The sequence below is a fragment of the Phacochoerus africanus genome, chromosome 13 (assembly GCF_016906955.1).
Source record: "Phacochoerus africanus isolate WHEZ1 chromosome 13, ROS_Pafr_v1, whole genome shotgun sequence".
NCBI lineage: Eukaryota > Metazoa > Chordata > Mammalia > Artiodactyla > Suidae > Phacochoerus > Phacochoerus africanus.
The window spans coordinates 2,376,912-2,392,592 of NC_062556.1; the positions used below are offsets into that span (position 1 = coordinate 2,376,912).

At 49.2% G+C, this 15,681-nt stretch overlaps 1 protein-coding gene across 1 annotated transcript in view; it reads right to left on the minus strand.

Moving 5' to 3' along the window:
* Positions 1-2,912: 2,912 nt before the first annotated feature.
* Positions 2,913-15,681, minus strand: part of SACS (sacsin molecular chaperone) — a 39,322-nt gene continuing 26,553 nt past the window's right edge. The window contains exon 9 of the mRNA XM_047755764.1: positions 2,913-15,037. Within this exon, the coding sequence (XP_047611720.1) occupies positions 3,480-15,037 (11,558 nt within the window). The 3' untranslated portion in view covers positions 2,913-3,479. The remainder of the gene's footprint in view (positions 15,038-15,681) is intronic.

Genomic DNA, 15,681 nt, shown 5'->3' on the forward strand with positions numbered 1-15,681 from the left:
GTGTAAACCGGGCATAGGCCCGGGGGAGGCCAGCCCCACACTCTGGAAGATGCGCTCTGCACAGAGCAGGGGCCTGGCTTGGTTTGGGCTTTGGCGGTTCCGCTAAGCTCTCCCCTGGGCACACGGCGGGGTGGGGCCAGCAGCACTGCACTTGCAAAAAGGATCTACGGTGACACACACACAACTGCAGACGCATCCTCTGCAGAACCGAGAGCTTCATTTCTAACGCTGTGTGCATTTAACAGTGTCCGGCTTCAGAGTGTCCTGAACACTTGAGGTTACAAAATACAAAGACGCTTGGGCCTGAGCAGTCAGGAGCACACTCAGCTCTGCAGATGACGCTCCTGGTGGGGTGGGGGCTGGTGCCTGGACTATAAATCGGTATTTGCCTCTTCCACTTAGTTAAGTCCTGATTTTAAAAAGCACTGTCCTTCCTTCCGTGACATTCCGATTGTCACAGTAAATAGTGTTGTCATATTTACTGTCTTGTACCGTGTTTGTGCAAAAGAACAACAGAAAGTCTTCAAGCCCAGACGAGGTAGACACAACCCAGGACGCCCAGGGAGCGTTTCCACCTCAGCTTGGTTCTCACCACACACACACGTCCAGAAGAATGGCGCAGATGAGAAAGTGGTGTCCAGAAAAAGAATCGGAGAGAAAGTAGGAGGGATAGAACCTTTTAAATAAGGGTGTAGATCCGATTTTTTTTTTTTTTTTCGGTTTCCTTTACTGCATGGATTCATTACAAAAGAAGTTGTTTATAGCTGGGTTCTCCAACATGACGAGGAATTTATCCTCATTTAGAATAGACACCTATAGGTAGGCTGTATTCTAAAATGCATTACATAAACCTGTCTTCTTAAATACATTAATACAGTGTAATTTAAATTTTCATTAAAGGTGTTCTAAAAATCCAAATTTTGAAATACATGTGAATGCAAGGGTTTCATGTAAAGAAGTGTGAACCCGTATTTCTTTTTAAAAAAGAACGTCTAGAAAAAAAACACAAAACCCCAACTAGACTAGATCAACTGTCACAAAGGCCGGACAAGGTTTTCTGTGGACATTTGAATACCCAAAAGCAATACGATACATTCCAAGTGCTGAACCTGAGGGTTTGGCGGCTTTTGTCTGTTTTTTGTCTTTTTAGGGCCCCACTTATGGCACATGGAGGTTCCCAGGTCAAATCGGAGCTATAGCTGTCTGCCTACACTGCAGCCACAGCAACACCAGGTCCTTAACCCACTGTGTGAGGCCAGGGATCAAACCTTCGGCCTCACAGATACTAGTCAGATTTGTTTCGACTGAGCCACGATGGGAACTCCCTGAGTCTGAGTTTTAAAGTACGAGGAACTTGAGAAAGTCCCAGGAAGCTGGAGCCCCACGGTCTGGGTGACCCCAGACCAGAGAGCCCTCAGCCTGGCCTCCCTGTGCCTCAAAAGGAGGACGAGCCCCCTCTCCGCTGGGGTCCTGTGTGCATCAGCCCTCCCCTGCAGCAAGGTCAGTACCTCTTCAGTCTTCACCTCCAGAAGAACCGCATTTAAGGTAGCTACTTCCAAACACATGTGGATATCCTGTGTCAACCAGTCTTACTCCCTAAAGAGGTAAAAATAAAATCAACTCTTAAAATCAGTGAGCACCTTAATAAACCTAGTATATCAAGTGCTGTATATTCAGTCATAAAAGAGAAACCTATTAAAATTCCAGTATAGGGAGTTCCCATCATGGCTTAGCAGTTAATGAACCCTACTAGCATCCATGAGGTCACAGGTTCGATCCCTGGCCTCACGCAGTGGGTTAAGGATCCGGTGTGGCTGTGGCTGTGGTGTAGGCCGGCAGCTGTAGCTCTGATTCCACCCCTAACCTGGGAACCTCCATATGCCACTGGTGCGGCCCTAAAAGACAAAAAGACCAAAAAAAAGAAGAAAAAAAAAGAAAACACCTTAATGTAGAAAGATAGCAAGTGAGTTTTCAGGAAATACCAGCTACACTGATTCCATATGTACACCTGCTTTATTAAAATTGTGGCGCTTGATATAACAGCAGAAGTAATCACATGGCCTCACACCCAGAAGCCACACGACAGTGGAGGCGCAAACATTCCTTGTTACCGGTACAAGTGAAAAGTTCAATAATATGTTCCATAAGCCCTTAATTGCATAAAATATTATATTTAGCAACATTTACAGCCAGGATACTTGCATAAACTCATTATCGTCACTTTTACATTCTGCATAAAAAATAACGGATGTAGGACACTCATACATGATAAAGAAATCAGACGTCAGTTCTGCATCATTCATGGGGAAAACACAAGCATAATTCCTTTCAGAGCCTACTAGATATTGTCACAATGATTTTACATTTTTTTTTTTTTCTTTTTCAGCCATGCTCACAGCATATGGAAGTTCCCAGGCCAGGGATCTAATCTGAGCTGGAGCTGTGACTACGGCACAGCTGTAGCAACGCCAGATCCTTGACCCACTGCACTGGGCAGGGGATTGAACCAGCACCTCCCAGAGAAAGCTGGATCATTAACCCACTGTGCCACAGTGGGAATTCCTGATTTTATAATTTTTTAATGTCTTCAAAGTAAAATCCAAAAAAAAAAAAACCCTCCACTAAGTGCCATGTTGGAGGACAAAAAATTTTTACTGCAGCACCTTTAGACAAAAGATTGCATCCTGCTTAACCACACTATCTAAATTATGTTTGTGGAAAATATGTACAAACATAAGTGCTCTAAGAGTGACAGATGTCGCTCTGGCAGGCAGTTCCTGGAAGAAGCAAATGACATCCAGGGTAAGGACTGCCCCCAGCGGGGTCTCCTACATGCTACCTTCATAAGCCTGGAAGGCCGTAAACACCAGGTGAGAACACCTGCAGTGAGGATGCGACTGCCCCCCCCCCCGCCCCCCTTGACCCCACCCCGGGAAGGGCCGTCTGCAGATTCTCAATCAAGTAATATTCAGGAGTAATACTGTACCGTCTTTACATGTACTGAGTACTTAATACGCAAAATGGCAACAAATTCATCATCAGATCCAGCTGATAAGAAAATAACACATCCAAAGAGGATCCACTTAAAGAAATCATAAAGTCCAGAGACTTAATTCCCCTTATTTGTTGAAACCAGTGACATGTCCAGTGTTTCATGAGCTCTTCAAATGGACCATGTTAGAAACAGAAAACTAACTTCATCCGAAGCAGAGACGCTGGCCTCTTAGCTGACAGACCGCTAAGCTTTGGTTGTACACAGAGCGGGTGAACGAGGCCCGTCCCGGCCGGCCAGGTACACTGGGCGGTCAGGGAAGTTGCTCTGTCGATGGGCAGGCTCACAGCTCCCAACTCCTTCCCAAGCAGTCGGAGTGTGCTTTGCAGTTCCAAAATAGCGGACGGGGAAGCTCAAGGAGGCATAGCAATTCCTATTTGTGCTACAACACATTCAAGATCTGGCTCTGCTTTTTCTTTAAATACTTTCACAACTTCTGCTGTATAAAATTTTCAAGTTTGATGATGATACAGGCCGTGCACTCCATCACCCTCATGGCAACCTCGGAAGTGAACCTGTCGTTTGGGATCTGGGGGAAGGGCAGCAGGTCGGGGTATCTTGTTTTTAAACCATCCACACCATAGGCTTCCAAGGTGTGGACGTCATTCGTCAGGCCTTCCAGCTGCTGTCCGTACTCCTCAATTTTCTGCGCCAGTGCGGTCGGCTTCACGTCTTTGTCAGATTTGCCCCTCACGGCGTAGTCGGCGGCGATCAGAGCCAGCTTGGTAGAGAGGAAGCATTTAAAGCACACCCACTCGTTGGCATTTTTGTGAAGGTCATTCCTGGCAGCAGAGAAATTCGCTCTGGCTTGTCGTAACCACCTCCGAGCTTCGACCGGGTTACCGACCGACTTGAACGTGGGAGGAACGAAGAACCGCTGAGAGTAAGTCTGTCCGGCTGAAGGTGGGCACTTTTCCTTATTTTGTTGCTGCCTCTCAGATTTATGGCTCGTTGCCTCTTGATTCCAGGACGTGTAAAACCTCTGAAAGGAGAACTTCTCTGACGGGAATCGCGATGCCGGGGTTGAAAATGGGCGCCTTGAGGCTCTGTCTGAATTTTGATCTAGAAAAGCCTGTTTCTCTAATCTGTTGATTTCATTCTGCAAATGCTTAAACACCTCATTAGCAAGGTCATGGTTTTCTGGGTTTTTGTCCGGGTGCCATTTCAAATACAACCGCCTGATAATCTTCTTCCGTTCAGACTCTGGAAGCTTCCAGGCTTGCTCCACCACGGATGTCACCTCTTTTAAAATTTCTGGTAGAGAATTCGCCTTCAGCTTTTTGGGGGAATGATGCTTGGACGATGGGGTCTTGGGGGTCTCTCTCCCAGAGAAGAGAGGAGGGATGCTTCGCAGACCCGGGGCTGGGAACTCCGTGGGGCTGGTGGGTGTGGACGGGGCGCTGTCTCTGCTCTGAGAGCTCTCCTCTGGCCTTGAAAACTTATACAGATCGAGAGAGCTAACTATTTTATATTCACTGTAGCCAATATCAATCTGATAGATCTTTCCTAGAAAACTGGAGTTGTCCGCATCTTCCCTCTCAACTTCCTGTACAATGATGGCGTAAGTATACGTCGGCTGGTACGACCCGTAGATGTCACCCCCTTCGGCATCAACGAGGTACCCCACGTACTCTCCAGGGTAGAAAACGTTCATCGGATCCATGAGCAGCGTGTAGTGAATCTCTGCAGGTATCGGCGTGCCGGGCGTTGGGAGTTCAAGTTTCGATGGCTCTGAGGAGTCGTATTTCACTCCCAGACTGTCCAGCTTCTCGCTGATCCTGTAAATATCGTTGCAGCCCAGCATGGCAATCAGATAGGAGGTGTCCGAGATGAGGTTGTCGGTGGCCGACTTCAGCGTCATGGCCAAGGCCAAGAGGAAGTTGATGTCTCTGCTGTCCGAGTGCTGGATGTAGAGCAGGATGACCGCGGTCCCAAACCTCTTGAGGAAGGCGAACGTCTCGCTCCTGCTGTGGGGGATGGGGTTGAAACCCTTCACCCGCAACGTGGTCTGAAGCTTCTCGAAACAGGACACCTTCAGTCCTTCGCGCAGGGCTTTGCAGAGTCGGATGGCTTTCTCCTCGTTGGCCAGGAAGGCGTTGTCGTTTTCGTGCTTCATGATTCGAATCAGGCCCGTGATGAACTGCTCCGAAGACAGGAGCAACTGCAGCCTGCCCTGCAGGGAGCACAGGGCTCCAAACTGGCAGACCTTGGGCGTCTCCTCGTCCAGCTGCTCCTCGAGGATGCTGCTCAGCAGACGCGGCCGGAGCTTCTGGGGAAAGAGCATGACCAGCTTCGTGTGGAACCCGTGGTCCTTGCCCAGGTAGCACTGGCTGAGGTCCACCAGCATCTGCACGCCGATGTTCCCCTGGACCCTGCTTTTGTAGTGCGGGGCGTCGTCAAACACCAGGATGCTGGACTTCACCAGCCTCCCGTCCTGGCTCGGCAGGTACAGCGCCAGGTCCCGCACGTTCTCGAGGTCGCCCCGCACCTTGACGGAGTCGTTCTGCAGACTCTTGAACAAGCCGGACACTACCCTCTTAACGGTGCGCATCTCGTTGGGATCCAGCTGTTTTCCTTCAGAATTTTTGAATATGCGGCTCAGCACCTCGACGTACTGCTTCGTCGAAATGATGTCTTCAGTCCCCAAGTGTTTGAAGAGCTGATGAAAGGTGCCGAGTTCCAACGGCAGCTTGTACAGATACGGTTTGAAGTCAGACTCGTACTCCAGGTTTATCACCACCTCCTCTGGCTTCAGAAGTTTCCAGCCATCCTCCACCATCACGAAAGCAACCCCCCGCAGCTGAAAGCGAAATTCCCTTTTTTCTGCGCTGAGAAATTCGTATATGCTCCGTAAGACCCTTGCTCTGGTTTTGACCATGTCTTCGTCCAGGGTCGTTATGTTGCATATGTTTCTGCAGTTACTGATGACCTTGTCCAGAGGGGGGTCCAGGTTCACGCTCAGCATGCTCAAAACCTGCTCCAGCTGCTCCTGTGGGCCCAGCTCGCTCCCCTCTTGCTCTCTGATGCTCAAGGGTGTGGCTTTCTCTGGAAGGATAGGGCAGGACGTCCATAAGAGCTGGAGCACATCGCACTGCTTGAATTTGGGATTTACCTGGGCTCCGTTGAACTTTATAAGAGGAAGGGTTCCGTTCACCTCTTGATACTGAGGGTGAAATCGAATAAATTCAGCAGGGGCCCGTTCGGGACATAAGAATGGTATTAAAGAGAGTTCCTTCAGGAAATTTCCAGATAACAAATCCATTCGTTCCTGGAATATATGGTGGAGAAGGATATCAACTGTGTTTTGCAGCGTTTCTTTGGACCAGTTTTCCGTATTGGCTCTCACACTGATTTCCTTAGCAAACTGTAACAACTGCTGCTGAGAAAGTATGTGTTTTAGTCCAACATTTCTCAAGAATTCTACCCAGGAGGTCATAAATGCAGCTTGATTTTTGGGCTTTATAAGTTGTTCCAATTTTTTAAAGAAGTCCTTAGGAATAAACAGTTTCTCAGGAAGCATAACCTCAAAAACTCTCACGGTTCTATCATAGAAATGTTTTGCTTGCTTTAGCCGCCCGTTGGCGTCATGAATTATCAGCAAACTTTCCAGCTTTTCAAAAAGTTGTTCCTTGATCTCTGACAGTTCCTCGCTACTTGATAACCTATTCTTAAGATAGATGAGATGCTCTAATTTTGCATCGTAAGAGAGATTTTCAATTTTTGGTAGGAGGTGTTTCAGATAAACCTCCAGATCATCTACGGGCACACAACCAAGCACCTCGTACAGTTCCTTTAAGTGCATTTTTTCTTCAAGAAACGCAGACGACGATAATTGTGTCCACTTTTCCACTTCGGCCGAAGGGATGCTTTTCGTGAGCACATAGCACGTTCCGAATTTTGCAATGCTCATGTAGCGACCACTGATGGATTTGTAGCAGGGAAGTGACTTTAGAATTTTTATGTCGTCTTGGGACATCAGGTGACTCAAATTGCAATTGAAATACATCAAGAGCGCTTCAAAGTCGTTTTCTACTAACTTGTCAGTTCTAAATGTTGAGGTTTGGACCATGTAGTGCACGGCCTTCAGAATACTCGTGGGGCTCTCGATGTTTGCCGTGTGACGGGACAGCAGAGGGACAAACGCACTGTCTTTGGAGCAGATCTTGTTCAAGGCAAGCTGGATACAGCCGGCTTTCATGAGCGCGTGGAAAACCTTGTCGCTCTGGGCGTTTGGGAAAACGGCGATGTGCATGAGACTCAGAGGCAGCAGGACGTCGCCCTCGGGCACCACCAGCTGATTGGCCGAAACCGTGAACTTGGTTCCGGGGAGCAGCGCCCAGTCTTTCAGGGTGTCAGCGACAGCGTCAAAGTTGGGTTTTGTCTCGTCCTGATCTTCCTTGACATTGACAGCTTCACTGACAAAATGCCAGGCATTCTTAAGCCAAGACTCACTTGCAAAATTGTCCTTCCACTTTGTACAGGTTTTGGTCTTATACTCACGAGGCAGCACAGACGATAACAAGTCAGCGAAGCTGGAAATGTCAAACACTTTGGCCACTCTGCAGCTCAGCAAGATGTTACTGTACTTCAGATACAGCGTGTTCATGAACAGGTCTTTGCGGGACGGGATCAGTTCGTGGTACGTGGTCAGAAACTTGGGTCGTCTGGCGTCGAACGTTTGCAGCACGCTGTCCAGGGTGATGAGGAGGGGCAGGCCCTCCACCTCGATCTCATTTTCCTCTGCGTCCTTAAAGCAGTAATCAACTAAAAGTTTCAAACTGTGGAACAGTTTCAGGTTGGTCTGCTGCAGACGACAAGGCAGCTTCCCGATGTGGCAGCTCGTGTCGGGAGAGGAAAACGTCATTAGAAAAGCCCGGACGTCGGCGGGGGTGACGTAACTCACAGGAATGTCGGCGTCGACGAGGCAGTGGTACAGGTTAGCAGTTTCATCACAGTTGTAAACCAGGTTGAAACCAATTTCCAGAAGCAGGTGCTTCAGCCTGTAGACGTTCTCCGCCACTGTTTTGCGTGTTGTGATGTTATAGTCTGCATTTTTCAGGTGCTGTAACTCATCCTGCAGTAAATTGTCAAAAAATGGTCTGGTTTTACTTGAGGTCGACATGTTAATCCAAGTGATTATAACTGCAGAGTGCAGGTCAGAGCCGTCGATGTTTGGAGCCCGGACGACAGGTAAGAGGCGCTTCATGTCTTCGTGAATGCAGCTGTACAGGGCTTTCACCAGACAGTACAGGTCCGGCTGCAGATCGAGCCTGTTCACTGGGAAAAACGATAAAAACTTCTTCAGTGTGTCCTTCACCACGTGAATGGGCGTGTTCTGTAAAACGGACAGTGCTGGGTCGGAACCCGGGAAGTACCGCTTTTTTAACTGGATCAGCAGTTCCACGTAGGCGGGGGCGATGAGGGCCGTCATGAGGCTGTTGTTCCAGTCGCTCCGAACGCCGACCCCGTCATCATCCCGCCACAGGTTCCTCCTAGCTGAGTCGAGGGCAAAGTGGCCGTTGACGTGGAAGGGGAGCCCCGTCTCCAAAGAGAGGGGCAAAAAGCAGAAGGCCCGGTGGGGCTTTTTGTAGTTGTGCGTGATGCAGGCAGCCACTCCGCCGCGGGGGAAGAGGGTGATGTCCTGGTTCCTGTGCGCTGACAGGACGCTCCTGGACACTCTCTCCAGGCTTGAGAAGCCCGACCTGTTGCAGATGAGCCAGGCCGTGAGGTTTCCTTCCGAGTCCTCGGTGTCCATCGTGTAGGTGATCTGCTGGACCGGGATGTCCTTGAGCTGCCTCTTTTTGGAGACACTGTCCATCACAGAGGCGTGAAACTGCTTCCTTTTCAGCCTGTCTCCGTCGGTGATTTTGCCTTTCACGGAGTACAGCACATTTAGGGCTCCAGTGGCTTTATCGATCTCACAGATAGAAATTTTTTCCATGTGATTCAGAAACATTAGAAGTTCTGCCCCATCTGACCGCAGTTTGTCCAGAAGATTCTGGACCATTCTGTCTGAGGATGGAACGGAAGAAATTTCTGAAACTTTCGCCATCTCCGCGTTGCGGAGCGGGAACCTGAACATGGTGCAGTTGTCCAGTTTAAAGTGGGTTCCCAAGTAAAGGTCCAGGACGTCTGAGAACTGCGTCCTAAAATCTGCATCCAGCTCTCTAAACATGCGTCCGGGACTAACGGATGTGGCCCCCGGGGCGTATCTGGCGTGGGGATCAAAGATACACAGGATGTCATTGCCAGAAATAAAGGAAGGACAGTCTGTGATGTGATACACAGAATTGAACCCTATTCCGTACTGGCCCGTCTTACAGGGATTTCCCTCTTTGGTGCCCTTGCCAAGATTCTGAATTCCTCGGACATCGTCTTCCGTAAAGGGTTGGTTGTTATACACGCACAGCGCTGGGCCCTGCAAGGGAGCCCACTTATCATCAAATATTCTATCCACGGGATGCTGTCTGGGGTCAAACACAAAACAGATTTCTGTGGCCTTTGCATCATCAGCATTCTGAAGAAGTTCTTTCAGCATTTCCTTTTCGGAAGGATAGGCATTAAGGATGCTCTTAATCCTGCTGGTCAGCTTCTCTTTCTGTCCAAATTCGGTGCCGAGCGCCGTAAAGCAGATGTTGGACGCGTACCTCTCCAGGGCTTTATGGCGCTTGGGGACGGCGCCTAGTTTTACAGCCACTTCCCTCGGTATATCCGCATGACAGTATTTTACGGTGGAATCCTTTACTTTTATCCAGGGACAATCATTGTAGCACAGAGATTTGGCAGGAAGAAGCCTAAGATTAGTATCTGGCAACAGTATTTTGCCATAATTTTTCTCACAAAATTCTTGTTTCTTTTCTCTAATGAGACCCCATATTCCTTCACTGATTATTCGCCGGCAAAGCTGAAACTTCTCTTCAGTTATCTGTTTCGATTCCTTCTCTTGATCAATCGATTCCAAAACGCGAGCAAAATCTTCCACAGTGAAAGACTGCCTCACGCCCACACTTTCAAAAAGTTCACGGAAGTTATTTTTATATTTATTAGGCAACTGAAAAAGGTATGGGGCTGCTTCAAAATTCAAATGAAAAGCAACTTTTTCCACGTCGACATAGGCGTTCTCCACCAGAATGAAGCTGAAGGTTCTTAACCTTTCCGCGATGGCTGCCTTGGCGCTGTCACTCTGCGTCGCTGCCTCGTGGAGGTATCTGTAGCAGGCGCTGGTGATGCTTTCTTGGTACAGTCCGACCCCATCATCAGCTGACTTCGCAACTTCTTTCAGCTGCCTCACCACCAGATCAACCGTGGGCTTCCTCAGTAATCCCAAAAACTCTTTGACAGCCAGTGGCATGGAGCCACAACCTCTGAAGGAATGGGAATTTTCATTCAGAATTGGGTGCAGAAGACAAACCATATCTTGATACTCGGCCGTGTAAAGGTCCGTTGCCGCAAACATGGTTTCAGGCTTAAAACTGTTACCTTTCCAGTCCAAAGAAAACCCTGCTGGTTTTGTTAGAAATGGAAGGAAGGGGATTGTTTGATATTTTGCAGCAAAATCCTTTGCTCTAGGATCCCTTATTTTTAGTTTTTCATCAATCAGACTTAACAGAATGCTACTTCTTAGACAAGCAGCGCCGTGATCGCTCTCATTAATTTCAGCTATTGACTCTGCTCGTTCCAGCATGTCGTCCCATAAAATATCATCTTTGGCCATACCTAGCTGGACGAGTTTAATCAGGATAATAGGGTTTAGGTAATCCCGAGTAGAGCCGTAAGGAAACCGTCCATCTTTAGTGTCAAATAACTTTGCCACCCGTCCCTCAGGGTGGATTAACCTTGAGGGTAAGACCAGAGGGTGCCCCTCCAAAGAGCAAGGAATACACGGAGTAACTCGGAGGATTCCTGAGAACTCGTCAGCTTTCTCATTGAGAACAAAATTCATTAAAGGATCTCGGAGTTCTGCTTCAATGTCTTGAATATTTGGGAAAAACACTTCTGAAAAAAACTGCTTCTCCGAAAATGTATTTTCAAGCAGTATCTGTTTGCAGCCAGCTTCTTCGAATCCTAATTTTACTGAAGAAGGAAGTTCAACAGCACAGAGGGTTTCCGGCCCTGTCTTCTTGAGGTACTTCAAGAATATCTTGAAGGCGGCGGGGCCGACGTCTCTTCTTTTAAGTATAGAGTCATCTAGAAACCTCACGTGCTTCATCGAAACCCACGTAGCCCCATCCGAGAAGACTCTGGTCAGTTCCTTCCCTCGCCCGTGAGCTATATCTTCATAAAACCCTTGGCAGATGACAGAAAAATCATCATGAACCAAATCGGGGTGAGGCCACACGGCATGGTAGGTGTAATCCATCAGCTCCCCGCTGGCGGCCAGGTCGCGAAGGACGCAGAGCGCCTCCAGGTAGGCTTTCACGATCACGTGTCTCATGAAGGTGCTGTTCCACCGTCCTTTCGTGTCTGTCTTCCAGACCTCCTTTCTGTTGGAAGTGACAGCAAAGCACCCGTTGATGTGGACCGGCAGTCCCGTCTTTATGCGCAGGGGCAAGTAGCAGAACACCTCCCCAGCCTGGGGCCGCACAGCCCACGTGTGGTCCTGGACCTCGGCCAGAAGAACGCCCACTGCCCCACAGGGAACCAGGCCCAGCCTTCTTCCGCTTTCACTCAGGGAAAACCTGAGGGCCTCTCCCGTGTCCATGCAGGTGCATATAAGCCACGTGGTACACTCCACTGTTTTCTGCGGCAACTCGTCCGATGGCTTTTTGGATTGGCCGGACTTGGCCATTTCAAAGAGCGTAGCTGGGTCGTCATCCGGGCCTCTGAACAGCGGCGACTGTAAGTCGGCGATCCTTCTGAACACGTGGTGAAATTCTTCCACCGTGATCTGGAGGATGCAGGAGGACTTGGGTGCATCGGCGGGGAGCTTTTTATTACCGCTGCCGCACGTCTTCATGAGCTTGGCAGCTTCTCTTAAGACGCTTACGACAGGTGCGCTCAGTGCTTTGGAAGGGCACGACTTTTTTTTAATTATTACTGTATCTTGGGCTAAGCTGGGGTTGCTTTCCTCGATTTTCAAGTACTTCAAATACATGGAGGTTACACTCTGAGTGAAAATGATAAGCCTGTGTCCACAGAGACTAAATTCGTCCACGAGAGCGTAGATATCTGCCGTGTTATAGCAGGTACTGCTCACTTCACTCACCTTCGCTTCCTGCTGCGTTCGGAAGGACAGTCGGAAGAGAGTTCCCCCGTAGCTGTAAGGTGCCTCCACCGTCAGAGGCAACTGACAGCCGAAGACGCCTATGAACGGCTTGAACTGATTCGGGAATTTCCTGAGCCTCTTCTGCTGCTTCCTCCAGTTAATTTTGATCCCAGGATTAGATCTGTCCTTGATGTGTTTACTGATGTGGTTTATGTTTGGGTCGAACATGATCATGAACTCTCGGCTCATGATGATGGGGATGTCGGTGATGTGGTACACGGAGTTAAACCCGAGGCCAAACTTCCCGACTTTGTCCACCTCTCCCCGCTTGAGCGACTCCCCGAGCCGAGTGATGTTCACGAAGTCCGCGTCTGAGAACTCAGAGTTGTTGAAGGACCAGAGCGCCGGCCCGTGGCAGGCCGCCATCCCCGGGTCCAGGAGGCTCTCGCGGATGTCCAGGTTCCTTCGCATGTCGATCAGGAAACTGCACTCCGTGGCATTGGCGTCGTCCGCATTCTGAAGCAGCTCTTTGAAGATATCCGACACCGACGGGTACTCTTCCAGAATGTTTTTAATTCTTACCGTGAGTGGCTCTCTCTGTCCCGACTGCTCAAAGCCCATGTTTTCGGGGTTGATCAGTCTGGTACTGAGGCATGGGACTTTGAGCCACTCCGCGGTTTTCATGGGTATGTCCTCATGCACCAAAATGATGGGCTCCACCGAATCTTCCAGTAAGTCGTTAAGGTCGTCAACTTTGATGTCACAGTAACAGCACTCGTGAATCGGCTTCATGACGAGCTTGGAGGGGTCTTTGCTGTGATGGATGGGAACGGGTGTGTTGGGGCTCGCGGGAATCTGGTTGCTATACAGCCACCTGATGATGTTCAGCATGAGGTGAAGATTCTGTTTGCTCTCTTGGTCACTGAGCTCTTGCTCACTTTTGACGTACACCTTCTGAATGACCATGGAAATATGATCTGAGGTCAGCTCCTCGATTGAACCACACGCCTTGAACAGCTGGTGGAATTTCGCCATGGTTTTAGGCACACTATGCAAATAAGGCTGAAGATCAAGGTCGTGGAATGGTTTTATCACAGCCTGGGCCAGAGGACAAAACTTTTTGCCAGTCCAAACCCACGGAAACGTCAAGGCTCTAAAAGCATCTTTCCCCTCATTGACGTGGTCGTGCATGAATCCATAAATTTCCAGCAGGATGTGCTGGAACTGATAGGAGTCCTCGTCGCTAAAGGCCTTGGACGTGTGCCAGTCCACGACAGCTTTGAGGTGCCTCAGGACAGCACTGATACTGGGTTTCGTGAAGATACCTAAAGCCTTTTCCAAGTTTCCATGGACACTCTCCACGAGGGGAAGGGACGAGCCAACCAGAATGGCGTGGGCTGCGTCGCACATGTCCGGGGGCGCGCAGAGGTCACAGAGGTCCCCCTTCCAGACTAAGGAGCCTGGGTAGTTGGGAGGCCTCTCCTTGCAAGCTGGAACCCATCTGATTTTCTTCAGTGTCACCTTTCCTTCCGATGACTGCAGCAGGGCGTGGTTCTTATTTAAGACCAGTAAGAGCGTCCTGGCTTTCTTCAGGAGAGGGTCCTGGTTTGGACAAGAACTGACCTGTAAGGCCTCGATTTTTTTAGCCACTTGCACGACATCTTTCTCTCTGAGACTGGCTTCGTTTTTCAAACCGATCTGTCTCAAAGAGTGAAGAATATCTGGCGAGGTGAAGGCTGGGGGCGGGAAGCAGGTTTCTTCTTCGCTGTAGAAGAGATCCCGTAACACGTCCACAGCGGGATCGAAGAGCTCGCTGGCCGAGACCACCCGTCCCTGCGAGAGCGGAATGAATTTTAACGGCACCAACCAATCCAGCACATTTGGATTCTCGTTTTTAAGAGAGGACAGGTTCTCAAGGACCCACAACATAAGGTGTGTTGTCTCTTCCTGAGAGTAAAACGCGCTGTCAATATCTTTCACGATCAGCTTTAAGCAGGTGGTGGTCTTTAACGTCTCCACCTTGAGCAGGTTTGCCAGGCGGATGGTGGCCTCGTCACTGCTGTCGATGACGGAGAGGGACAGGCGCAGGCCTGCCGGGAGCCGGGCCGTGTGGTGCAGGACCCGGCAGCCTTTCAGCTTCGTGTAAGAGGAAACGCCCTCGCTGGAGGAATGGTTAACGCGCTTGAATATGGTCAGTTCCTGGATGATTCTTCTCTCCTTCTCGCTGCAGTCGGTCAAACTGGCGAAGAACTGCCTCAGGGCGTCCTTGTGCGTGGGAAGGAGCGAGGCTATCTGACTGCACAGTCTCTGCAGCGGCATCTTCTCCATGACCTGCAGAACAGCATGCGGGGACGGCGAGTGAATGTATTTCTTAATAAGTGGATGTTGGATGGAGGCATCTAATTTTTTAAGCACAGTCCCTCCGAGCTTTTGCACAATGTCTGCTAAAAATTCTGGGAGCTGTGCTTCCGATTCATCGTCTAAAATGACCAGTGATGGAATCCTGAGTCTAATGAGTTCCACACACGTCTGACCTTCTTCTAGAGCCGTGCTAGGGATAAGCGGCATCTCGTCAAATAAAGTCAGATCCTCGGAAAAATGTACGTAGAGGTGCTTCCAAACCATTTTAAGCCACGAAACGGGCGGGTGATTCCTGTCTCTGTCACACGGGTACCACTGAACGACCAGGTCTCTGCCGGGCCAGAAGTTGCTCACTACTTCCTTGATGAGACGGGCGAAACGCTCCGGGCTTAGCAGCTGCAGCTGAGTACACGGTCTTCCTGCAAATCGCATGAGGACAGGGCATGTGAATACCCACAATTCTGTTGCAACTTATCTAACTTCCTACTCTTACAGATTAGACAGTACCAGGAAATCATGTGAAGAGTTTTAAGTACACTGTAAAAATGCAAAAATTCGGCATAACTGGGCTGGAAGAGAACCACATAAAAACCCGTATTTATAACAACCTACGGGAGCAATAATCCTCTCTGGAAGGTGCTTATTTTAAATAAATACATAAAATGCATTTACATGTGTTTCAAAAATTATCCTATAATGTCCTACAAATGGAATCACCACGGAAAATAATTTTTAGTGGCAATTTGTCCACAAATAAAAGCACCAAGAAAATGTGGATAAAGCTTAAATAAGTATCATTTTATTTAAGGATAAGTAATTTATTAAAAAACCCAACAGGAATCTCTCCCTTTCCTGTTTCCAGGAGCTAGGGGGCTGCACGGGGCACAGAAGAGGCCCAGGTGAGCAGCGCACGGGGGCTGGCACCTTGTCCCATCTGCCCGCAGGACACCTGCAGAAGCTGAGGCCGCACAGACTGGCGCTTCCTCTCCACCACTACCCAGATGTGGGTTGGGTGTCAGGCACCTTCTCTGGGACTTAAACTCCCTCATCTTTAGGAAGGATG